General features: G+C 37.4%; 1 protein-coding gene across 4 annotated transcripts in view; it reads right to left on the bottom strand.

Annotated features, from left to right (window-relative positions):
• The window catches only part of REL (REL proto-oncogene, NF-kB subunit), a 34,112-nt gene extending 18,144 nt beyond the window's left edge, over positions 1 to 15,968 (bottom strand). For 2 of the 4 annotated variants that reach the window (XM_027621642.1, XM_027621641.1), the window contains exons 1-4: positions 15,664 to 15,968; positions 5,755 to 5,897; positions 5,129 to 5,277; positions 294 to 385 (exon numbers count right to left, since the gene is read on the bottom strand). In XM_027621642.1, coding sequence (XP_027477443.1) covers positions 294 to 385; positions 5,129 to 5,277; positions 5,755 to 5,897; positions 15,664 to 15,673 — 394 coding nt within the window. In that variant the 5' untranslated portion in view covers positions 15,674 to 15,968. Of the gene's footprint in view, positions 1 to 293; positions 386 to 5,128; positions 5,278 to 5,754; positions 5,959 to 14,756; positions 14,869 to 15,663 lie in introns of those variants that run through there. The other 2 variants (XM_027621644.1, XM_027621640.1) reach the window with 2 other exon arrangements.
• Positions 15,969 to 26,560: the final 10,592 nt, after the last annotated feature.

The raw sequence follows: 26,560 nt of genomic DNA on the forward strand, positions 1-26,560 counted from the left end.
ATGGAAGACCACATTCAAAAAGAAATCAGAACATCTGTGAGGTTTTCTTATAGAAAACAATGGCCCTTTCCACAGATACCAGAAAGCCTTGTCAGAGAATTTTTTCCCCCCAACACTATGAAAGGTTTTAAATCTTCTTCCTTCCTCGGATACAGGTATCCATCAGCAAGCAGAAAAGTGAACACAAAACTTAAGACAGCTTTTAAAGCACAGGTTCAAGATACAAACAGAATTCACTTGCACAAATAGGTCAATATCCAAATAACAGGAATAATTCTGTCAAACATACTTACCATTGAAAGGATTGATTCCTGCCCTTATTCTTGAAATAATAGCTTCTTTTACTTCTTTTTTCTTTACACAACGAATGCCCAAATTTTGAAAACTAGAAGGAAAACAGAACTTTCAAACTGTATTATAGTTAAACACAAGGACATATAAATGAGGTTTTACCAAAAAATACTGCAAAAATCAAGGGTACATCCTGTGCCTATGTCAAATATGCCAAAATAGATGAAGATTAACAGGGAAGTAATATCAAAAAGCTAAAACTGACCTCCCAAACAAAAAAGTTGTAAAAGGAGCCCACAGGTATGTTTTGCTGAGCCCATAAAAGTGTCACCTGTATTAAAAAAAAAAAAATGCGCACACACTACTAACATTTAACAATCCAGTAATTGCATATAAACATCTGGATTTCTGGCTTCTCTTGACCATTCTAAAGGTCTGGCCACAGTAGCCTAATACAAGAACACCTCGTTGGAGCTGAGCACCTGCAGCCCCATTTATTCAGGGCTCTCCAATTTACTACAGTGCCTGCTAGTCCTCTTAACACCTGATCCATTCCACGGACGTTTGATTTTTGAGCCCTGACTTCACTACTAGTAGCAATGGAATATGTTTTATGCTATATTACATGAAATTATAATAATCATTCATAAGAAAGCACTGAAATGTTTTCTTTTAAATTAGAAAGATGTTTAATATGAATAATATTTAACAAGTTTCAAAATGTCATTTATGGAAAACTTCTCAATAGCTACAAATATTACTAATTTGCATATCTGTAGCACAGATGATGGTGGGGGGAACTCCCCTACCACCACCAGTCATAGTTGTTCCCACATGGAAAAACCATGACATCATTAAAGTTGGGTGGGTGTGAATAAGGAAGCAAAACTTGGTTATAACAACATTACTATTTGTTCAAACTTCACATGGCACTTGGGCAACAGGAGGCTGCCTGCCTCGTTTGCTCCTCTCCATCTCATGGTGCCTTATGTTTATGTTCTGCACCTTCACTGTACTTGTCATTTTGTTAGCACCTAAAATATCTTTGGCACTTCTTTCCTCTACCTCCAATAATTAAAAAATAAATCTTGAATTCATAATCCTTTCTCAAAATCCTGAAACCCATAATCCTCTTCTTCAAAAGTATCCCATTTCTTTGAGAGATTCATAGCTTGGTTCTCACTTTTTCTTTGACAAAAGATTTTAAAGAATTATTTATTTTAATGTATTTATACACTACTTAATTTTGTTTCATCTGAAAAATCGTATTTGACTGCTATTCACAGAATATTAGAAGTGGTAGGGATTTTTGAAATTCTGACATGAGGAAACCAAGGATCATGAAGATTATTTGAATCAATTACTCATTCATTCATTGATTCAGTCATTCAAAAAATTTTGGAATTCCTACTCTGTACCAAACACTCTAGAAATGGGCATTACAATCCCTCTCCTCAAGGAGCTTATTCTAGTGCAGAGGTTTACAAACTGTGGCCCATGGACCATACCCGGGCCCACCACCTGTTTTTCTAAATAAAGATTTTTTGGAACACAGACAAGCTGATTTGGTTACATATTGTCTATGTGTGCTCTCATGCTATAACAGAATTGAACAGATGCAACAGAGACCATATAGCCTGCAAAGCCCAAAATATTTACTATCTGGCTCTTAACAGAGAAAGTTTGCTGACCTCTAGTCTAGGGAAGCACTTAGATCAATATTAAATAATCACATGCAAAAAATGCTAAACTGAAATCATGACAACTTTTATAAAGGAGATATACACTGTGTCACGGGAGCCTGTAACAGGAGAGTTGATAAATTCAGGAAGGACAGAGAGGCTTACTGTACAAAGTGGTACTTAACATAAACAGAAATGAACGAGGGGAAGAGGAGAGAAAGAGACTTCAGGAAGAAGGAACAGAACAAGCAAAGGCCCCTACAGAAGAGTCTTGTGAGCACAGGAAACTAAAGGAAGGCCTCTGGGACTGGAGTATAGAGTTCAAGGGGAGCACAGGACAGAGGGCTAAACATACAAGCAGACCCTGTGGTCCCTGTAGGCCAATAAGGAATACTGCCCTTTTTCCAAGAGCCACATAAAGCCCTTAAAATGTTTTAAATGGGAATGTGACAATCAGATTTCTATTTGAAAAGATGACTCCAGGGCGCCTGGGTGGCTCAGTCGGTTAAGCGACTGCCTTCGGCTCAGGTCATGATCCTGGAGTCCCGGGATCGAGTCCCACATCAGGCTCCCTGCTTGGCGGGGAGTCTGCTTCCCCCTCTGACCCTCCTCCCTCTCATGCTCTCTGTCTCTCATTCTCTCTCTCTCAAATAAATAAAATCTTTAAAAAAAAAAAGATCACTCTGAATAAATTAATTTTTAAAAAAGATCACCTTGGCTAAAGTGGAGGACAGATCTTAGGGGAAAAGGTACAAAAAGAGTTGATGCAAGACCAGTCAAGAGACTATTCTGGCAGCCTACATTTATTTTGACCACGGGTAGTGTGGTGCTGACAGAGATCACTGAGAGAAGTGCACAGATTCAAGAACTATTTAGGAGGTACCTGCTAATGAATTCAATGTGTGTGCCTGTGTGAGAGGTGTCAAGGATGATACCCATGTCTGGGGGCTTTTATAGCAACCACCGAGATAAAGCACATTGGAAGACCCATTAAGAAAGAAGTATGATCATGGTAAAGTCAGAGTTTGGGGCATATTCTATTTGAGATGCTTTTCATATATTTAAGAGAATATGTCAAAAAGACAATGAGACTAAATACCATTCTTCACTGAAAGGAACCAGGGCTCCTTAGAAAAAACTGATTTCAGGACTGGGGCGAGAAAAGTACAAGTAAGTCCTGAACACTTTGCTGTGTCAGAAAGTAAAGAAGTGCTCTAAGAAAGAAGCATATCAAAAGGACACAGGGAGCAGGAGGAAGGGGCTTGCCTTGGTCAAATCTGGGTCAATCTGAACATCAAAATAATAATGCCAGTAATGGACTACAGTACACTGAATATACGAATCCAAGGGTCTACAGTGGTATTTTTTTTTTTTTAATGGGGAAGGGGAAAAAGGGAAATTTTTCTTTACAATAGAATGCCAATTAATATCACCAATGGAAAACACTAATACCCCATGTCTCCTGAAGGGATATTTTGAGAACAACATTGCACCCCCCTCTGTAGATTTCTCATCCAAAATGTTTCATGTTAACATGAAAATATTATTCATGTTATTCATAGTAACATGAATATAAATGAGCAACTAGACTAATCCACATTGAACAACAATCTTCAAAACAAGTAGCCTAGACTCTTCAAAAATGTTAATGTCATGAAAGACCAAAAAAGGCTGAGAAACTACTGTAAATTAAAGGAACTTTACTAACCATGACAACTAAATAAACATGACAAGTAAATACAATGTGTGATCCTTAACAGGATCCTGGACTGAGAGGAGAAGCAGGAGAACCATAAAGGGCATTATTGGACATAACTAAGAATTTCACTGTCTATAACTAAGATTGAGAAGGAACAGCCAGAAAAGTAGGAAATAAAACAGGAGACTCTGTTCTCACAGAAATCAAGAAATAAGAATGTTCCAAGAAAGGAATGGTTCACAGTGTAAAATGGTGTTGGGAGGTCAAATGATATAAATAGGAAATATTTCTTGTCATATGTGTATTACTAGATATTTTTGTTTTGTCTTGTAATTGTAAGAGGAATATTTTTAAAGTATATTTTCTAGATAGTTACTATTAATATATAAGAAGGCTACTAACATTTTCCTTGTTGTAATTAGGTTCAGTTTTTTCCAAAGGCAATACATGTTCATTATAAAAAATGAATCACAGAATAAACATAAGTTAAAAGAAAAACATAAAACCCCAGTCTTACCCACCAAGAGACAACCACTATTAATACCTTAGTGTATATACTACCAAGTACATGTACATATCTGTTTTTTTTAAGATTTAAGTCACATATGCTGTCTTAAAACCTATTTATCTAACATAATGTGAATATATTTTTATACAAAGAGATATTTGCAATGTTATTTTTAAGGCTACATAGGAGTACACTGCATGGATGTACCAGTTTATCTAACTGATCCCTCCTTGTTTATTATTTTGATTGCTTTTAACTTTTTGCCATTACAAACTAAGCTGCAATGAACATTAACTATAGCTAAATGTCTGAACATGCTTAATTGTTTCCTGAGGATAAATTCCTAGAAGTAGAATTGCTGGTTTAAGAGACATTCATATTTTTCAGGTTTTTCCTATGTAGTTGTTAAAGTGCTTACAACAGAAGGATTTTATTAATTTATACTATCACTAACATGATGAATGGACCCATCTTCTGGCAGCCTCACCAACACCAAAGTGTTACATCCTTTTCCTTATCTTAGAACTACCATCATGTTACTTTTATAACCTGCCCTTTTCTAAATAATAATTCTAGGTTTCCAGACGGTTTTCTCATATCTGGTAATTTTTAACTATTAATGAAAGGACAAAGTAAAAATATATGAAAGAAAACTTTTCAGAGATTGTGCACACTAAGAAAGAAAATCACAGCATAAAATAAGTTTATGTTTACCTTTAGTAGCAATAAATAAGTATTCCTGCTACCATCATGGGCTGTGTCTACTAATAAAGAATAAAAGGATAGTTCTAATACAAGTGGTAAGAAAATTTAAATGTATACTACAGTAAACAGAAGTAGAACGAGAAATTACTTTATTTGGCTAAGAAATAACAGATGTACATGTACAGGAAACCAAGCATCCTCTGCTTATCCTATTCCTAAAGACGTCTGTGACTGCATACTTACAACAAGGGTCTGCGTTCTTGTCCAAATTCTGCTTCATAGTAGCCATCTCTGCAGTCTTTTCCTACTAAATCATGAGGATGAGGTTTATATGGGTCATTCTTTGTTACTAATGTAATTCTTACTTTTCCCTTTCCGTAATAGTTCATAATCTGAAAAAGGAGGAAATTAAATATATGATCCATAAATTGATCTCATTCAGAACTGACCTACTAAATGAGAGTTCAATTTATATAACGTAGTTAGCACTAGATAAATAAAGTCCAACTGACTGGCAAATACCGTTTGGATGGAACTTTCCAGGGAATACTAGAAGGGAAGAATTTACCTCTCAGTTCCTTGGCATATTATTTTCTGCACTACTTTCATTTGATTCTGCTTATTTTCTTTTTAAAACAAGCTATACCAAAATATTATCACGGAGCGAGAGAAAATACTTGGATGTTGGGCCACTGAATGCCATGCTCTTATATTCACTGTTATATCATAAATATCCGTTGAAAGTATACATGTAAGCCACAGTAGAAATGAGAGCACACTGTGAATAAACTGGGCCTTTCAATATAATTGCTATAGATAAAATATGGAGCAATCAAGAGTTAGATACACACAGGAGAATGGTCTATTACCTGGATAGATGGGTATGTTCGGTTGTTCTCTGTGCTGTGCTCCCCTGGAATGCTGCCTGCTGATCGCCCTTCACATTTGTATCTAAAACGCATGCCCCTCTGCCTGGGCTGTTCAATGATCTCTATACATGGGTTATACCCACCTGAAAATTTAAAAAAGGAGGAGGGTGAGATTATGATAGCAGTAATAATGGATTTGACCATTTTGGTTTTTTTTCAAAATAGCAGACTAAAAAATTTTCCCTCTCAATATTAAATAATAAGGTTGAAATATAATTACCCAAGATTGGATGGTAAAGGTGCCTCTTCTCCCATTCATACTGAGCTCCTATACAGTGTTAACACAAGTCACTCAAATCATATTTGTTGGTTAGCACTTTATCATTTAATATCAAGAACTAATGCCAGTGTGAAGTTCCGAGATCCCCACTTCAGAGATATTCACTTCTCACGTTAAGACCAAGTACAAGGACATCCCTCAAGATTCCCCCAGAAGGGTCAAGAAGATAGTCTTCAAAAGTACACCACCATACTCCAAAAGTGAGTCGAGCTGCTTGATTTTATATTAGACCCTTAACAGTGGACTAAAAGACTGCTAATTGAAAATGAAAATGCATTTAAATCCTTGCAGAAGGATATTTTTTTTAATATCCCCATTGGAATCTTAAGGGACTGATACATAGAACAACAAAACAAGTTCCAGAAGTGTTCATTTTAAGCTCAACAGAATTTTCAATCAGTTCCATCTAAATCTTTACTGAAGACACAAAAGAGGAAAATAAGTTACTTACTTTCTAAAACAGATGTAATTCAAAATACGGAACTTCAGAATGAACTGATCTACACAACATGGATGAATTGTATATGTTATACACCTGAAACTAATGTAACATTATGTGTCAACTATACTCCCAATTTAAAAAAAGTTACACTGACTGAAAGAAGCCAGACCAAAAGAGCACATCCTGTAGGATTCCATTTATATAAAACTCTAGAATATGTAAACTATAATCAAAAAAAAGCAGAACACTGATTGCCTAAGAACAGGTGTGGAATGGATAGGGAAAGTCAGGGGGATGATGGATATATTAATTATCTTGATTGTCATGATGATTTTAAGGTTGTATTCATATGTCAAAAGCTATCAAATTGCAAACTTTAAGCATGTGCATTATAAATTAATTATATGTCAGTAAAGTTGTCTAAAACATATGCATCTTTACCCTTATTATCCATACTATAGAAATGAAAAGTTCAATGAAGACACTCAAGTGTGCTTACAAGTAGGGTACTTGGCAATGTGTCTTTATTTCAGGGGCATGAAGATGTCTTCCATTCAAAAAAACCCCATTTTCCTTCCATCAGTTTAGTGATTTCTAAATTCCCACAATTAGATAATCCATTTCTCTGACTAAAGACTTATCCCGTTAGAATGCAAGCAAATCTTTAGAAAGGGTAACACAATGGATCTTATTGGTACAGTGTGAGGAAGAGGCCTTTTGAGTCCTACTTAGCCATATCTTAATAGCAAGGACCCTAGAAATGTATCTTCTAAGTCTCCTAATCTATGAAATGGGAATAATAATAGCACCTACCTCATGTTGTGAGGTTCAAGGTAGTGTGTGTTCAATTCTTATCAAGTATCACACCTATGACAAATACTCAATAAATGTTGTCTACTATTGTTTCAGATGCTTTCTTGAAAATGATTTATAGTGATACCATGATGGCGTAGCAACTGGTACTTTCAAGAATTTTATAGAACAGTGAGGCAAACAACACAAATTATTAGACTACAGAAGAGTCCAACAAAACAAAATTTTGTTTATGCTAACAAAATTGTGCATTAAATGATAGTAAAAGCAAAAGAATCAGGGATGCTTGTGTCAAATCAAAGAAAAAAGAGTTAATGAAGCAAAAAGGTGAGGAGAGTAGAAGGGAAGGCCTTCTAGTGAAAGGGAACAGTGTGTCCAAAGGCGCAGCAGCACAGAAGAGGAAGAGTTTAAAAATGACCAGTGAAGCCACAGTGGAAGTGGAGTACACTTCTACTGTTGGAACCAAAAGCCAGAGTACATTTGTAATCTGTACAAATCTGTACAAAGTACAAAGGACATTAGGAGGGCGCCTGGGTGGCTCAGATCGTTAAGCATCTGCCTTTGGCTCAGGTCATGATCCCAGGGTCCTGGGATCGAGCCCCACATCAGGCTCCTGGCTCAGTGAGGAGCCTGCTTCTCCTCCCTCTGCCTCTCTCCCTGCTCATGCTTTCTCTCTATCTCTGTCTCAAATGAATAAATAAAATCTTAAAAAACAAACAAAAAAAAACAAAGGACATTAAGGATTTGGATTTATTCCACAAGTGACAAAGAATCAATGAATGGCTTTATGGAGGGGAACTGTATGATTGGACTGACATTTTAGAGTAAGAACTGTGGTGGCAGTGGACAGATTGAAAAGAAAGGAGAAAGAGTATGATGATCGGTTTTGAGGCTGTGACAGTACTGTGGGCAACAGTGAGGGCATGTCTGACATCTAGTAGTAGTAGCAGGAGTGAAGGATTATTTCAACAAAACTGACAGTTTCTGGTGACTGACTGAACATTAGGGTTAGGAGCAAGTAAAGAATCACTGAGGCTCCACAGTTTCTACTTTGGGTTACTGAGGAAAGTTACTCGTAGAGCCAGGGAAACCGGACTTTAACCTAATCACGTTCGTAATACTTATTTCAATTTTACTGAAAAATGTAAGGCATGCAGATGCCTTTCATTTTTCACTGTCACATACTTATATATCCTTGTATATTATGAATAACTCAAATTCACATTTCAGCTTCAAATATTTCACATCCTTATGTATCATTGCAGGAGTACTTAAAAGAAAGTACATTTTCCTCTCAATAGTTCGAAATACTCAACAGTATTTTTTAAGTGATATCTTAAATAATTTATGTGCTTTAACTAAAGGTCAAATAAATCCCTGCCCACTACTTATTTAAAGGTGTCTTGGTGGGCGCCTGGGTGGCTCAGTTGGTTAAACGACTGCCTTCGGCTCAGGTCATGATCCTGGAGTCCCTGGATCGAGTCCCGCATCAGGGTCCCTGCTTGGCAGGGAGTCTGCTTCTCCCTCTGACCCTCCCCCCATCTCATGTGCTCTCTCTCTCTCATTCTCTCTCTCTCAAATAAATAAATATCTTTTAAAAAAAATAAAAATAAAGGTGTCTTGGTGGGAAGTTGATAGAGAATTACATCATTAATGGTAAGTGGCTAACTTCTGAGGGAAGAGTGTGAATAAAAGTGCTAGGCTCATAGGGATTTTTCAAATATTTCATTGGTTACACAACACTTCCTTAAACTAGAAAGTATTTGTAAGAAAAGTCTATAGGCAAGAGAACAGAAAAGCAGTTGTTAAAAGATAAAAGAATTTTTAAAGATGTGAAGTTATAAAAATGACAAATATTAGTGATCATATAATATCAAGTACTTAAAAAACCTTTGAAATCTATTCTTCCTATTGTACAAGCTCTTTACTGGTAAAAACGCTCATTATCAACCAGGTAATATGTTATTGTAATGTTTCATATTCCCCCAGCTGGAAATAATCTCCCCTCCTCTAAATTATCATAGTATTTTGTTCATGACAATTATTCCAAATAACTATAATTTAGGGAAGACTCACTGTTTTATTTCTTCTTGAAAAAAGCTCCTTGTTTTATTTCATCAAGCTACTTGAAGGCAGGAATTGTGACTTCCTCATCAGTGCCGTGCACACAGATATTCAGTAAATATCTGGGGAGTGAATAACTGAAAATCTAAAAATCTTTTTGTTTGTGTAAGTTATACAAATATCGGAAGGATCGTATTAGTGATTAATCAGATTTTCCTTATTAGGTTCCACTATTATGGAAAAAAATAGTGCTTTGTAGGTATTAGAATTGCTATACTTTTCTACTCTTCATACCTATTCATAGTCTAATTTATCTGTACTTATGATTTAAAAACACTTCCCAGCTATAAATCATTTACATCATTTACATCATACATCAGTATAATGTACCTGTTACTTCCTCCCTTAGTACTGTGTTTGAAGTGCCATTCTTCCTGAAGACAGAGTGCGGAACTGTAGTTTTGTACGGAGTGGAAGAAGGTAAAGTGTAAATCAGAGAATTGTAGGGAAAATAAGTACTCTTAACTAAGATTATCTCAAATCACTACAGTTTTGAAAAGTACTGAAATTTCTTCAAAGTGGTTAAGCAAGTTGAGCTTAAGGTTAAGCAATGTACTTTTTTTTAACCAATACTATGCAAAGCTGGGATTGACCCCTACATTTTTAACAATATTGTAAAATGCTAATACAGACCAGAATAATATTTCAAGTAGAGCCAAAATGTTTGCAAGATAGATTTATGTTTTTATTTGCACTTAAGCAAAAAAAAAATGCTCTTTGAGCTTTTAAGATTAAAAAATTACATTGAAATAAAAGTTAAAAATGGAGTCTCAATTGTCAGAAATAAACACATTAAGTAAAACTTTATGGCTAACACCAGGAACCAGCATTAATTGTTCAGGAAAAAATTAATTACAGTAATTATAATACTGTTTTAAAGTACTTTTACATATATTCTCATTTGATCCTCTTAACTTTAATCTTCATAAAAACAGAACAGGAATTATCTCCCATTTTACAGATGATAAATTTCAAAATTATGAAGCCATAAGAAATAGAAATTATGAATGACATTAGCAAATATGATAGCTGGGATCCCAATTGATCAAATTTTTAAAAAAAGCATAAAAACAGCTAGAGGTAAAGTCACAATAACTTATTACAACAAATAACCTAAAATAAATACAACTTAGTTTAAGAAGATAATGCATCTTGGAATAGGCAAGTGAATATTTAGATCCAATGAAATTCCTGGAACAGAGTTCATAGTGGGGGTGTATACTAGAATCACTTTGGAAGCTTTTTCAAAAAACATACATGCCCTGATCCCACCTATAATCTGTTGAATAGAAATAGAAATCTTTAAAGCCCCGACATATTTCTGGGAAAGCCTTCCAAGCAATTCTAACACACTCCTGATTGGGAACCAGAGCCCTAAAACATAAAGAAGCAGAAACAATACACATATCCAGAAAAGCAATCCAAAAATTCATGTACAAGTATGGGCTGGGTGACAAACTAGGCAGAGGAAAAATCTGACTTTTTTTTTTTTTTTTAATTCTGACGACTTTAACTCTTTTTTCTCCCACCCTAAAAAGCTTAGCCAAATATAAGGGAAAAAAGCATTATGATAGGGATAGCCTTCAATCACACCAATTTATTTAAAAGGTAAATTGTTTGCAAAATTAATACTGTAATTATCATCAGTAACATTTCTTAAAATAGGGCAAGCAAGTGATCACACGCTAATGTATCAACACCACAGCTGAGACTGACTGCAGACTGCATCTCCCTCGCAGAAGTATGGGATAACAGACTGCCTGAGAGCCAAAGGAGCAGATGGAGCTAACAATATATACTTTCCTTAGTATCACTTTTACTCACTTTGGAGAAAAAGAAAATAAGATCTATTTATCCTTCCTCAAACCTAGGAACCCAACTGAATCATGGTGATAAGCTTCTTTACCTTAAGACACACTTTTTCCATTTCTTCCTAATTATGATCAAAATTTAGAGTTACCATTTCTCACATAGATAGAATGGCATTCAATTAACAAAGGGGCAATGAAAACTTAAGCCTATTCCCACATGATAGAAAAAGACTAACACAAAAGGTGCAAAAGAAATCAAATGAAGGATAAGTTATATCAATCAAATTAGTAAAAGGACACACGGTCTATCTAAGAAATTTTTGATTTACTTTCTTTCAGAATGTTTACTATCATTTAAGTGGACAAAGGAGAAAAGATACACTGCCTCCAAACATCACTGTCAAATTTTTCTTCACTAGCTTAAAAATACAGAAAACCATTCCAAATTATTTAAAAGTAAATGCACATTCTCATAAAGTCTTGAAAGACTATTTTCTATCTAGCATCTGTTCTATTATTGCAAGTTTTGAAGGTTTCACAGAATTCTAGAATGTCAGGATACTCAATAGTGAGTGCCAACTACCTCTAGTAGCTCCTGTTTCCTAGGGGTCTGAGTCTCCAAACAGCTCCACTATATAAGAAAACACATTTATGGGCATGAATTGTCTCTGTTGTTCCTCAAAACAAGATGTTGTAGTAGTTATTCCCATTTTTATATTACAGAGTGGCAGAACTGGGATAAAACCAGGTTCATTATTGGCTAAAGTCCAGATTTATTCCAATTTCGGAGGCTGATTCTCAAGTCTTAAGCATCCAAGTAAGGGAATTTTCAGATGAGTATTTGGCTGATGTACACACCATAAGGTAAATAAAAGATGCAAGAGCTTCACAACAGAGATTCTACTGCTAGAGATTCCATTATGGTGGGGAGAGAGGGAATCTTGAAAAAAATGTTAACTTCCAGAATGAAAAAGCAGAGAAATATTTAAAAGCTGTCCTAGATTACTCAGGTATTTAATCAAATTAAAAATAAATGGCAGTACCAACTCATCTATCTTAAGACTGCCAGATTTAAAAATAAAAATTACAGGATGCCTACTTAAAAATGAATTAAACAGGGGCGCCTGGGTGGCTCAGTTGGTTAAGCAACTGCCTTCGGCTCAGGTCATGATCCTGGAGTCCCGGGATCGAGTCCCGCATCGGGCTCCCTGCTCAGCAGGGAACCTGCTTCTCCCTCTGACCCTCTTCCCTCTCGTGCTCTCTATCTCTCATTCTCTCTCTCAAATAAATAAATAAAAAATCTTTAAAAAAAAATGAATTAAACAAAGAAATTTTTTTAGTATAAGTATGTCCCATGCAAGTATTTGGGTCATGTGCCTACAAACCCAATCATATGCAGAGAACACAGATGAAAGCAGGATGGAACAGAAGGAAATCCTAGGCCTCTTATATTGTATTTGGGAAAGATACTACACACACCCCAGATGTTCCCAATATCGTTTCATCACAATTCCTCCTTAGCCATTTCACTCACTCATTCCCTTTACCCTATCATATATCACCTTAATTCTTTTATACAGTAGTTGTCTCTACATTTTCACGTGCCACATTTTGGAAACAGCCTTCATGTTTATAGTGTGTAGTCTTCTACTTAAAAAAAGTCATTTGCTTTAGTTGTCAATTCCAGCTTCCGGCTCTATCATTAATGATTAAGTTGCATCATAATTACGCTGATTTTTTCCCCCCTTACTCAAGAGAAATACTTATAGTTCTCTTGAGATCCACACCACAGAGTTGGAAGTAGTGTGGTTTATAAAAACAATTTCTTCATGTACTTCCTATTTTATGACCCAACAGATCTATACTAAAGAACACTGTGAAGAAAAATCAATTATCAAATTTTAAAACATATTTTACCATACTTACAAGTAAACAGAGCTATCTGTGCATAAGAATATTTTGCACTTTCTACAGGAACAATGAGAAGCTTTAAATCCAGACAAAATAGCTAATTTTACTTAAACAAAACAGAATCATAAATATACAAGAGTAGTGACTGCTCATGCACACCCTACATGGGACAGGGAACATTTTTCTTAACAGTACCTGTTCTAATTAATTGTGTCAAAAGACAGAAATCAAGGTGTTAAAACAAAAAGGCCATAAAGACAGCTTAATAGAACCCGATCTGTGAAATCCTAAATAATTTGCTAATTTACCTGAACAAAATTTAGAATCCTATAGAATCATATACATATATATAATTTTTATATATCTATATATTAAATTCCCCATTACTCATGGTACTTAAATTTTTGCTAATGAGATTATGATCTGTTACTTTTATATTCTACGTTTGTTACTTTACATATAACAAATCCAGCTACACATACCTATTTACATGACATCCGGTGAGAAAAGAAGAAATGGTCTTAAGTGCCTGGTAATCAATAAAAATACTTTTTTGAGGTTTTACTACTACCTTACTACAAATAATCTAAACTAGACAGTGATAACTAATTAAGCAAAATTTTTTTCCTATTACTCTTTCAGTTCAATTACTGTTTCAAAACAGGATAAGAATTTATAATTTACTTAATCTTTCTCTCTAAGGCCTTTACAAGTGATTAAGAAAAATACTCCCAGACTCCTTTTTAAAAATTTCCTTTGCAGTTTTCAAACAACTGAATTACAATTTAAATAATCTGTCATATTTTAAATAGTCCCATTTTAATGCAACTCCAGAAAAGGCAAAAAAAAAAAAAGATAATTACCCTACAACTTTCCATTCCTTTAAATTTTTTCCCCTTCAATTTAGGGAATCAGTCCTCACAACAGTACAAAATATAGTACCATTAAACAAATTTTAAATGGTATCATTTTTTAATAATGTGGATCTTACCTTCTATGTAAATAGTTCTTTTCTCTCTTTTAAAAGAATTAGAAGTATTACACTCATACCACATATCAATGAAGTTTGGTTAAACTGCCAGCAGTCTGACCTTTTTTTACTTATAATGCTTATAATCCTTACCATTCTTTACTATTTTCATACAAAATCTTTCTGTCATCAAATAAATTAGCCAAATATTTCAGATCTTTGCACTTTTAATCTAAACGTGCTTTTAAATTATAAATTTACAAAATTATCTGAAAGTTTGGGGTCACTGAAGTGGGTAAAGAGAAAGTTGAAATATTTTAAACTACACTTGTATTGTCACATAAAAAACCACAGACAAACTGAAATCAAATGTCATGTGAACCACCCCAATTTCCTTTTCGGCCTACAGCAGTAGCTATGGCATTGTTCTGCTCAACCCCTTAAAAAAAAAATCCTTTAATGCTTTCTACTTCCTCTTCTCAGCTAGATATCAGCCTCTGAGGGTCACTGAACCAGGGTCTTGGGAGGACGCGGGTCAAGCATAAACAGGTCCCCCAAAACCTTCAGCCTCCTAGTATAGCGCTAACTTACCCTACAAGGCCTCCCTGCCTCTGCTCACGCTGCTTCGTCGGCCGAGAAAGGGCCCTGTGAACCTTGCCAGGATCCTGTAAAGGTCCAACTCGAACACAGTCTACTTGATTTACTTCCCTTTAGGTTACAGGCAGATCTAAACCACGGCTATATATATGAGACTCCCTCCCCTGCCCTCTAACCTGTTTTTTGGTAAACTCGTTTCCGCCCCAAAGCAAGAGATCTACGCATCGGTTAACTGAAAATAAATTGTTACGTTAGTGATGTAAAGTTTTCATTTCTACTCCTATTTTAAAGCACGGATATTCTAATACTCCTTTCCCCCTTTCTTCCAACAAAGAAAAAAAAAAAAAAAGACTTCTCCGTAAACTAGAAAGTACCCGCTTTATAGTAGAAATTAGCCACTTTGTTGAAGCAACTTAAGACCCGTTATACCACTGGTGACTTTTAAAGCCGCACCACATTTTGTACAACTGTCAACACATCCAGCGATCACCTCCTGGCACTTGATGAAATTAAACTAAAAAAGGAGAGTACTCCTGAGGTCTGAAGGTTCTTCATTCCTGTTCTAAAACATAAAACCACCATTTCAATATAAATCAATTTTTAAATACGAGAACTCTCCGTCCTCATTTAGATTCGTGTTACTTCCGTAATCCTAAAAATCAAGTCGTTGGGAATTTCTAAGGTTCCGGCTATTATAAGGGCATCAAAATACAGAGCGTGACTTTGATTTCGCTCGCAAACCCCGTGCCAGGTAACTTTTTTAAAGGCTAACAATTTGCCAGGTGAGACAATTTGAAAGACAGAACGCACACAACCGAAACCGAGACCCCGACACCCTGAACTGCAAGACCCCCCGGACGAGCTCCTTCCCGCGGCCCGGACCCGCGCCTGAAACACTCACCCGAGGCCATGGCTGAGCTCACCGCGCCGCCCTCTTCAAGAGTCCGACCCGAGGCCGCCACAATCAGCCCGCGTCGGTCCGGCGGCGGAGGGACTCTGCCGGCGGGACCCCCAGTCCGCCTGACCAACCCCCGGGGCCTCCTCCTCCTTCCCGCCCTCCTCGGGACCTGCGGCTCACACCTTCCCACCCCCTTAATTCTCGCGTTCCGGATCACCCGGCTTCGCCGTCCAAGGTGCGGGAGCCAGGGGCAGGGGGCGGAGCGCCGCGAAACCCGAGCGCCTGCCGGGCCTAGAGGTAGGCAGCCTGGCGGGAGGGGGATTTCCCGCGGCTGACGTAGGCCCCCCCCCCGCGCCCCGCCCCGTCCTTGCCCCGCGCCCCGCCCCTGCCGCCCTGGGCTTTGAGACTGGGTCGCAGCAGCGGGAGGCGGGATCTTCGGGAGCGCAGGGAACGCTGGGAGCCGGGCGGTGACTGTCCTGAGCGTGCGAAAGCCGCCGACTCCGGAGAAATCCCCCTCCTCCAGGTTGTTCTTAGGCGCGTGGTTTAAAGTTCAGGAGCGGGTGGGAGGGTGCGCTGCCGTCCAGGGGGCCGGCCGCCTGGGAGCACTTGGGGGCGGACCGGGCGGCGAAGTGGGGCTGGCTCTCCCGGGCCCCGGCGGACGGCGGCTCGGGGTTTTCGATGGGTGGTTCCCCCTCTTCCCAATTTCGTACATGCAAATCTTCGCCCCCGCACCGGTCGGCGGCGCAGCTCCGACGTCCCGGTGCGCCCCGCAGGGGAAGTGAGGAAGCCGCTCGCCCCTGTGTTCATTTGTAATTCACGGATTTGCATTTGGGGACCCCCGCAGTCTGATTTTCCCCCATTTTGTCTGAACTACGAAGGTTCTGTCAACCTTACGTAGTTTACCTACGAAAACTTTTTAAACTCTTAAGATCCGCCCTTCCAGTTCGTTGCCTTATGACGCGGTGTGCTCAGGATTAGTGAAGGAAACGCTGTTTTAGGATTTGACAGATACCCACGAGGAAAGGGGGAGTGGAACGAAAGAAAGTTCAGTGTGTTGAGGGACTCTAGTATAACTTTGCTTCTTTCATGGGCTAAGAATCTCCTGTGTGTCAGTTTATTTACCTCATTTATAACATTCTAATTTTATAGATGATGTAATAGGGGTTCTGAGAATTAAGTAATACTTCAGAGAAAAAATAATAAAGGTAATACTTCAGAGAAGTTAAGTTCTGGTAACAAGAAGAGCACAGTTTTAATCCAGGATTGTCTAACTCCATGCTCTTTCCACTATACCTTACTGGCTAAAACAAGTGTGGAGAGGGAATGGGGATTATCAGCCAGCTATATAAGCGCGAAAACTGGAGGACCCAGTTGGGTGAATAATTAAAAATAAAATCTCCTAATATAAAAACCCTCCACGAAGAGTAGAAAACAATGAAACAACTTTATTATTGAATAAGCATTAAAACATGCTGTGATGCACTGAAGAGATTATAAAGACAAAAAAAAATCTCATTTGTTTATGTAGCAGGCAGATACAATCCATGACAGACCTGCTGTCTTTATCCAAAGGAAAAAATAATACGAAGTTACAGCTGGAAACCAAAAGCTGAGGTTTAAACTCCCACAAAGACAGGGAGGTGGAGGTGGGGCACCGTCCTCCTTGATACTTCCATTTCAAAGAGGTAAATTCAAGGCCCCCAAGAAGGACCTTAGGGGGATTCAAAACTGGCACGAGGCTTACTTAGCTTTTTTAAAGGTGCACATACATCTCAAAGAGATAAATCATTTACAATTTTGATTTTTTTAAAGGAATTGCTGAATGAAAAGAAAGGAGGTGAAGTTTCTTGTCCTTTTTGGGACCAGGGAAATTTTTTAATTTAGTTTTTTAAACTTGTATTTACCCTTACAACCCCCAAGGTTAGAGCTGTAAGGGAGAACTGAGGAGAGATTTTTAAGAATCCATTAGGAAGGTGAATGACAAATAGGAATGGAGAATATTTTGCGTGTATTTATTTATATTTCACCCCCAGAAACTGATTGGTTTTAGGCACCTCTTGAACTTAATAGGGGATAATAATGTTTGTTTACTGAAGAGTTCTGGACCAAACAACAGTCTGTCCCAGTTGCAGACTTCAGACCAGTTCTAAAACCACTCCAATCTATAAAATCACAAGTTGCAGCTAAAGAGATTTAGTAAAACTACAGAATTTTGAACTAAGTTTTATCTTTTATTTTTCAAAGACTCTGACTAATTTAACTCTCACTAATAGGACAGCATGTTTATATTTACTTCCAGGGCTCTTTTTGTCACATGACTAAGCTTATTATCTCCCCTTTTATTATGGGTTTTATTATCTCCCCTTTTTATTTTTTTTTAAGATTGTATTTATTTATTTGAGAGAGAGAAGGAGAGAGCAAGCGAGAGAGCATAAGCAGGGGGAGCGGCAGAGAGGGAGAAGCAGGCTCCCCTTTGAGCAGGGATCATGATCTGAGACAAAGGCAGACACTTAAGCTTAACTGCTTAATGGACTGAGCCACCCAGGTGCCCCATCTCACCTCTTTAAAAGTTTTTTTTTTTTTAAGATTTTATTTATTTATTTGAGAGAGAGAATGAGATAGAGCATGAGACAGGGGAGGGTCAGAGGGAGAAGCAGACTCCCTGCTGAGCAGGGACCCTGATGCGGGACTCGATCCTGGGAGTCCAGGATCATGACCTGAGCCGAAGGCAGTCGCTTAACCAACTGAGCCACCCAGGCGCCCCTAAAAGTTTTTTTTTAATCCTTTCACTATTTCTTATGTTTTTAATTTTTTAAATTTATTTTTAAGATTTTATTTATTTATTGAGAGAGAGAGTGTACCTGCATGCATGAGAGCTGGGGGCGTGGTGGGGGGCACGGTGCACAGAGGGAGAAGGAGAGAGAGAGAACCCCAAGCAGACTCTGTGCTGAGTCTGGAGCCTGATACAGGGCTCGATCCCACGATCTGGAGATCACAACCCCAGCCGAAATCAAGAGTCAGAAGCCCAACTGACTGAGCCACTCAGGCGTGCCCCTTTATTTTTTTTTTTTCAAGATTTATTTATTTTTAAAGAGAGAAAGCACGAGCTGGGGGCAGGGCAGAAGGAGAGAAGCAGACCCCCTGCTGAGCACTGAGCCTGACTTGTGGCTCCATTTCACCACCCTGAGATCATGACCTGAGTCAAAACCAGGAGTCAGATGCTTAACCCACTGAGCCACCTGGGCATCCCCCCCACCTTTCACTATTTTTTAAAGTAGCTGAACCCCCTCTTGAAAGATTCCACATCTGAAAAGTGAAAATATTTTAGTTGTACAGGATATGCGTAATTTTTTGAAAAAGAAAGATTACGTGACAAGGTAATGGATGGACTAAAAACAACAAGGGTAAGTGGTGGTTTTGATTTTGGGGGGGCTTACGCTGGTGAAAAAATTTATTACTGTAAAGATGATAAGCAGCTAGTTGTTGGGGCTTATAGAAAAGAATAGCACATGTTTTTCCTCAAGGGTCCCCAGTTGTTGTTAATGTTCAGTTCAACAAATATCTCCTCTGTGTCAGGTACTCCTTACTTGGGAGCCCCATAGACATCCCAAACTCAACCTACTCAACATCTTTTCTCCCAAGTGTACTCTTACCCCATATTTCTTGTACCACCATCTACCCAGATACAGGTCAGGAAGCTGGGAGCCATCTTTGACTTTTAGCATCTCCCATCAACCCCACAACATCCAATCACCAAGTCCTGCAGATTTTACCAATAAAATATGAATCCATTTCTTCTCCACTTTATTGCCGTTGTCCAAGTTCAAATCTTCATCATATCTCACCTAAACTCCTGGAATGGTCTCCTATTGTGCCCACCTACACTTTTGTCCCCTTTGAAAGCCATTCAAACCTATTCAAATCCATTGCTGCTTGAATCTTCTGTATGAATGCACATCAGACTTTCTTTAGCCTCATTTTCTGCATTCCATGCTTTGCACTTTTACGTCATTGAACTGCTTCATAGCTTCTCGTATTCCATAAGCCATATGGTTTCTTATCCATCTGCCTTTGTACTTACTCTCTCCTCTGCCTAGAAGTTCCTCCCCAGAGACATGCCATGTTCATGGATTGAAAGACTTAATATTGTTTAAATGTCAGTTCTCCCCAAATTAATCCATAGGCTTAGTGAATCCCAGCTAAAACCCCAGCATATCGTTGGGGTTGACAAGGTGAGTCTCAAGTATATGTAGAATTGCCAAGGGCCTGGAATAGCCAAGCCAATAGTAAAGAATAAAGCTGAAGAATGTACATTACCAGATATCCACATTTATTATAAAACTACAGGAATTAAGACAGTGTGATATTGGCACAAGTTTAGGTATTAATGGGCTGGATTAGAAAATCCAGAAACAGACCCATACATGTACAGTCTCTTGTTTATAACAGTCTCCACTGCAAGTGGTGTGGGGGAAAGGAGGCCTTTTCACTAACTAGTGCTGGAACAAATCTGTCATCTGGAAAATAATAAAAGCTGACCCCAACTTATACCCATACCCAAAGTATTATTTAAAATGGATCATAAACCTAAATGTGAACAGCAAAATAATAAAACTTCTAGGAGAAAACATAGAATACCTTCATGACCTTGAGAAAAGCAAAGACTTCTTGAACATTATACAAAAAGCAATAACTACCAAAGAAAAGATAGATAAATTGGACTTAATTAAAATTAACAGGTGTCACTAAGAGAATAAAAAGGCAAGCCACATACTGGGAGAAGATACTTGGAATACATACATCTGGTAAAGAATTCTGTGGCATCCATGAAGTTACTTTGCTCAGATCTCCCTTCTAGAGAGGATCTACCTCAGCTTGCAAGCCAAGGCCACATGTTTCCTTGGAAGCACCTAGCCAATTATGAGCACAGTTGTGGGACAAGGGCTCGCTATCTCTAGCGAGTACAGGACTTCTCTATGGGGAGTCGTTGTGTCAGAGCTCCTTACTGGGCTGGCTGAGACTCTTAGAGATGTACGCCAGTCTGATTCTGTTCCTGTCCAATTATTCCATTTCCCTTTTCACAAGTGTCAGACCTGTATCTGGAGACTCTTCTTGCCTATTCCTTCTTTCTCTCCCCTTTTTCTTTCGTATATATCTCTTGCACTGATGATTTCATCTTGATATCTGCCTCACACAGGACCCAACTCATTCATTCTACAAATCAGTAAGAAAAAGTAACTCAATTTTTTAAGTGGGCAAAAGACCCCAATAGGCACTTTACAAAAGAGGATAACCAAATGACAATAAGCATATAAAATCAACATATAAAAAGGCGCTCAGTCAAAAGAGAAATGTGTATAAAAATAATAATAAAATATTGCTACACCTGTGTCAGAATGGCTAAAATTAAAAGAATACCAAGTGTGAGAATGTGAAACAAATGGAATTCCCTTATATTTTTTGTGGGAATATAAATTGGTATAATAACCTTGGAAAATTGGCATATAAATTGGTGTCTAACCCTAAAATAATAAGTATCATATGATCTAGCAGTACCACTCTTAGGTTTATACCTAACAAATACTTATATTTATCAAAACATGGGCAAGAGTATTGAAGGCATCTTTATTTGTACTGCTCAACAATATGAAAACAACTCAAATGTTCATCAACAGCAGAATACATAAATTGCGATATATTCATACCGTGGATTTCTCCCGTTATGAAAAAGAATGTATTATTGCCACACAACAATATGGATGAGTCTTACAAATGAAAAGCTATACACAAGAGCGTGCATACCATATGACTCCATTTATAGGCATACCTTGGAGATAGTATGGATTTGGTTCCAAACAACCACAATAAAGCAAATATTGCAATAAAGTGAGTCAAATGAATTTTTCAGTTTCCCAGGGCACATAAAAGTTATGTTTGTACTACACTGTAGTGTATTAAATGTGTAATATCATTATATCTAAAAAAAAAACCCCAATGTATATACCTTAACTTAAAAATACTTTATTGCTAAAAATACAATCCTCAGAGCTTTCAGTGAGTTGAAATCTTTTTGCTGGTGGAGGGTCTTGCTTTGATGTTAATGGCTGCTGATCAGAGTGGTGATTGCTGAAGTCTGGGGTGGCTATTGTAATTTCTTAAAATAAGACAGTAATGCAGTTTGTCACATTGATTGACTCTTCCTTTCATGAATGATTTCTCTGTACAGTGCTGTTTGATAACGTTTTACCCATAATAGAACTTCTTTCAAAACTAGGGTCCATCTTCTCAAACCCTGACACTGATTTATCAACCATGTTTATTTAATATTCTTAATCCTTTGTTGTTTTTCAGCAGTCTTCATGGCATCTTCATCAGAAGTAGAATCCATCTCGAGAAACTACTTTCTTTGCTCATCCATAAAAAGCAACTCATCCATTAGAGTCTTGCCATGAGACTGCAGCAATTCAGTCCCATCTTCAGGCTCCACTTCTAGTTCTCTTGCTGTTTTCACCACATCTGCTGTTCCTTCCTCCACTGATGTCTTGAACCCCTCAAAGTTTTCTATGAGGGTTGGAATACACTTCTTCCAAACTCATGTTAATGTTGATATTTTGAGTTCTTCCCTTGTATCATGAATATTCTTAATGGCATCTAGAATGCTGAATCCTTTCTAAAAGCTTTCCAATTTACTTTGCCCAAATCCATCAAAGGAATCACTATCTGTGGCAGCTGTAGCCTTATGAAATGTATTTTTAAATTTTTTTATTTAAAACAATTTTTTAAATTGAATTATAATTGACACACTATATTATATTAGTTTCAGGTGTACAACGTAGTGATTCGACAATTATATACATTACAAAATGATCACCATGATGAGTATAATTACCAGCTGTTACCATACCAGGTTATCACAATTTTTTTTTATGTTATGTTAGTCACCATACAATACATCATTAGTTTTTGATGTAGTGTTCCATGATCCATTGTTTTCGTATAACACCCAGTGCTCCATGCAGTACGTACCCTCCTTAATACGCATCACTGGGCTAACCCATCCCTGCTCCCCGCTCCCTTCTAAAACCCTGTTTGTTTCTCAGAGTCCATAGTCTCTCATAGTTCATCTCTCCCTCCAATTTCCCCCCCTTCATTTTTCCCTTCTCCTAATGTCCTCCATACTATTCCTTATGTTCCAAAAATAAGTGAAACCATATCATAATTGACTTTCTTTGCTTGACTTATTTCGCTTAGCATAATCTCCTCCAGTCCCATCCATGTTGATGTAAAAGTTGGGTATTCATCCTTTCTGATGGCTGAGTAATATTCCATTGTATATATGGACCACATCTTCTTTATCCATTCATCTGTTGAAGGGCATCTTGGCTCTTTCCACAGTTGGGCTGTTGCAGACATTGCTGCTATGAACATTGGGGTGCATATGGCCCTTCTTTTCACTACATCTGTGTCTCTGGGGTAAATACCCAGGAGTGCGATAGCTGGGTCATAGAGTAGCTCTAGCTATCACAATATTTCTAACTATATTCCCTATGCTGTACTTTTCATCCCCATGGCTTATTTGTTTTATAACTGGAAGTTTATAACTCTTAATCCCCTTTACCTATTTTGCCCATCCCCCCAATCCTCTCCCCTTTGGCAACCACCAGTTTGGTCTCTGTATTTACAGTCTGTTTCTGCTTTTGTCTCTTTGTTCATTTGTCTTGCTTTTTAGCTCCCATGTGTAAGTGAAATCATATGGTGTTTGTCTTTCTCTGACTTATTTCACTTAGCATAATACCCTCTACGTCCACCCATGTTGTAAATGGCAAGATTTTATTCTTTTTTTTAATGGCTGAGTAATACACCATGGTCTATACCACATCTTCTTTGTCCATTCCTCTATTGTTGGATGCTTAAGTTGCTTCCATATCTTGGCTATTGTAAATAATGCTGCAAGAAACATAAGAGTGCACGTATCTTTTCAAATTAGTGTTTTTGTTATCTTCAGATAAATATCCAGAAGAGGAATTACTAGATCATATATTTCTATTCTATTCTTTTCTTAATTTTTTGAGGAACTTCCATACTGTTTTCCATAGTGGATGTACCAATTTACACTCCCACCAATAGTGCCCGAGGGTTCCTTTTCCTCCACATCCTCGCCAACACTTCTTATTCCTTGTCTTTTTGATACTAGCCATTCTGACAGGTGTGAGGTCTCATTGTGGTTTTGATTCCCATTTCCCTGATGATTAGTGATGTTGAGCATCTTTTCATATGTCTGTTGGCTATTAATCAGATTTTTTAGTTGCATGAGTTCCTTTTATATTTTGGCTATTAACACCTTAGCAGATGTATCATTTGCAAATATCTTCTCCCATTCTGTAGCTTGCCTTTTCATTTTGTTGATGGTTTCCTTTGCTCTGCAAAAGCTTTTTAGTTTGATGCAGTCCCAATTATTTATTTTTGCTTGTTTCTTTTGCCTGAGGAGGCGTCCAGAAAAATATTGCTGAGGCCAATGTCCAAGAGATGTTTTCGTTTAGGAGATTTATATTTTCAGATCTTACATTTAGGTCTTTAATCCGTTTCGAGTTTATTTGTGAGTATGGTGTAGGAATGTTGTTCAGTTTCATTTTTTTGCAAGTAGCTTCCAGTTTTACCAACACCATTTATTGAAGAGACTGTCTTTTCTCCATTGTATATTCTTGCCTCCTTTGTCCTAAATTAATTGACCCTATAAATGTAGAAGTTTTTTTTTTTTTCTGGGATCTCTATTTTGTTCCATTGATCTGTCTATTTTTGTGCCAGTACCTTCTATTTTGATTACTATGACTTTGTAGTATAGTTTGAAATCTGGGATTATGATCTTTCCCGCTTTATTCTTCTTTCTTAATACTGCTTTGGCTATTTGGGGTCTTCTGCAGTTCCATACAAGTTTTAGAATTATTTGTTCTAGTTCTGTGAAAAATATTATTAGTATTTTGATAGGGATTACATTGAATCTATAGATTGCTTTGAGTAGTATGGACATTTTAACAATATTCTAATCCATGAACATGGTCTATGTTTCTATTTATGTCATCTTTAATTTCTTTTAACAATGTCTTATTGTTTTCAGAGTACAGATCTTTCACCTCCTTGGTTAAATTTATTCCTAGGTATTTTATTCTTTTTAATGCAGTTGTAAATGGGATTATTAATTTCTTTTTCTGCTAGTTACTAGTATATACAAACACAACAGATTTCTGTATATTTTGTATCCTACAACTTTACTAAATCAAAATGTATTTATTTTTTTACATTTATAAGATATATTTGTGATTTTTCTGACCAAAGTGCAATGATTTTTAAATCTCCTTAAACAAATAACTGAAAAAAAGTATTCAAGAAAATAAAACACAAATGGGAAATTTAACCATTAGATTTTTTTGCTTCATACCAACCCTATGTTTAGTCTAGAAAACAAACTTTGAATGAAATGTTACTAAAATACTAGCCAAATCACAAAATGTATTTCTTACATAATAAGACTTAAAAGTCAGAATGACTCCTTGATCTTTTGGCTGCAGAATGGATGTTGTGTTAGCGGGCATGAACACAACATGAATCTCATTGTACATCTCCATCAGCACGCTTGGGTGACCAGGTGCATTGCCAATGAGCAGTAATGTTTTGAAAGGACCCCTTTTTTCTGAGCAGTAGATCTTAATAGTGGTCTTAAAGTGTTCAGTAAACTGTATTTGAAACAGATGTGTTTAATCTAGGCCTTGTTCCATTTATAGAGCACAGACAGAGTAGATTTAGCCTAATTCTTAAGAGCCCTAGAATTTTTGGAATGGTAAATGAGTGTTGATTTCAACTTAAAGTTACCAGCTGCATTAGCCCGTAACAAGAGAGTCAGCCTGTCCTTTGAAGCTTTGAAGCCAGACACTGACTTTTTTCTAGCTATTCAGGTCCTGTCTTCTTCCAATAGAAGGTTGTTTTCTCTACATTGGCAATCCGTTGTTTAGCATAGTCAGGGTCATTAATGATCTTAGGTAGATCTTCTGGATAACTTGCTGCTTCACTTCACACTTTTATGTTGTAGAGATTGCTTCTTTCCTTAAACCTCATGAGTCAACCTTTGCTAGCTTCAAACTTTTCTTCTGCAGCTTCCTCACCTCTCTCAGTCTTCATTGAAGAAAGTTAGGGCCTTGCTCCGGATTAGGTTTTGGCTAAAGGGAATGTTGTGGCTGATTCAGTCTTGTATCCAGACCACTAAAACTCTCCATATCAGCAATACGGCTGTTTCTCTTTCTTACCGTTCGTGTGATCACTGGCATAGCACTTTTCATTTCCTTCGAGAACTTTTCCTTTGCATTTACAACTTGGCTAACTATTTCTAACAGGAGGCCTAGCTTTTGGCTTATCTTGGCTTTTGACCTGTTTTCTTCATAAGCTTAATGATTTCTAGCTTTTGATTTGAAGTGAGAGACATGTGAGCAGCACCTGGCTGGCTCAGTTGATAGAGCATGAGACTCTTGATCTCAGAGTCATGAATTCAAGCCCCACATTGGTCGTTCAGCTTACTTCAAAAAAAAAAAAAAGTGAGAAACATGTGATTATTCTTTCACTTGAACACTTAGAAGCCATTTCAGGGTTATTAATTGGCCTAATTAATTCAATTGAATTAATTCAATTCAATTCAATTCAATCAATATTGAATTAATTCAATATTGCTGTGTCTCAGGGAATAGGGAGGCCTGAGGAGGGGGAGAGAGATGGGGAGCACTGGTTGGTGCAGCAGTCAGAACACAACATTTATTAAGTTTGCCATCTTACATAATTGTAGTTTGTAGTGCCCCAAAACAATTACAATAGTAGCATCAAAGATCAAAGATCACACATCACCATAACAAATGTA

The sequence above is a fragment of the Zalophus californianus genome, chromosome 8 (genome assembly GCF_009762305.2).
Source record: "Zalophus californianus isolate mZalCal1 chromosome 8, mZalCal1.pri.v2, whole genome shotgun sequence".
Classification (NCBI taxonomy): domain Eukaryota; kingdom Metazoa; phylum Chordata; class Mammalia; order Carnivora; family Otariidae; genus Zalophus; species Zalophus californianus.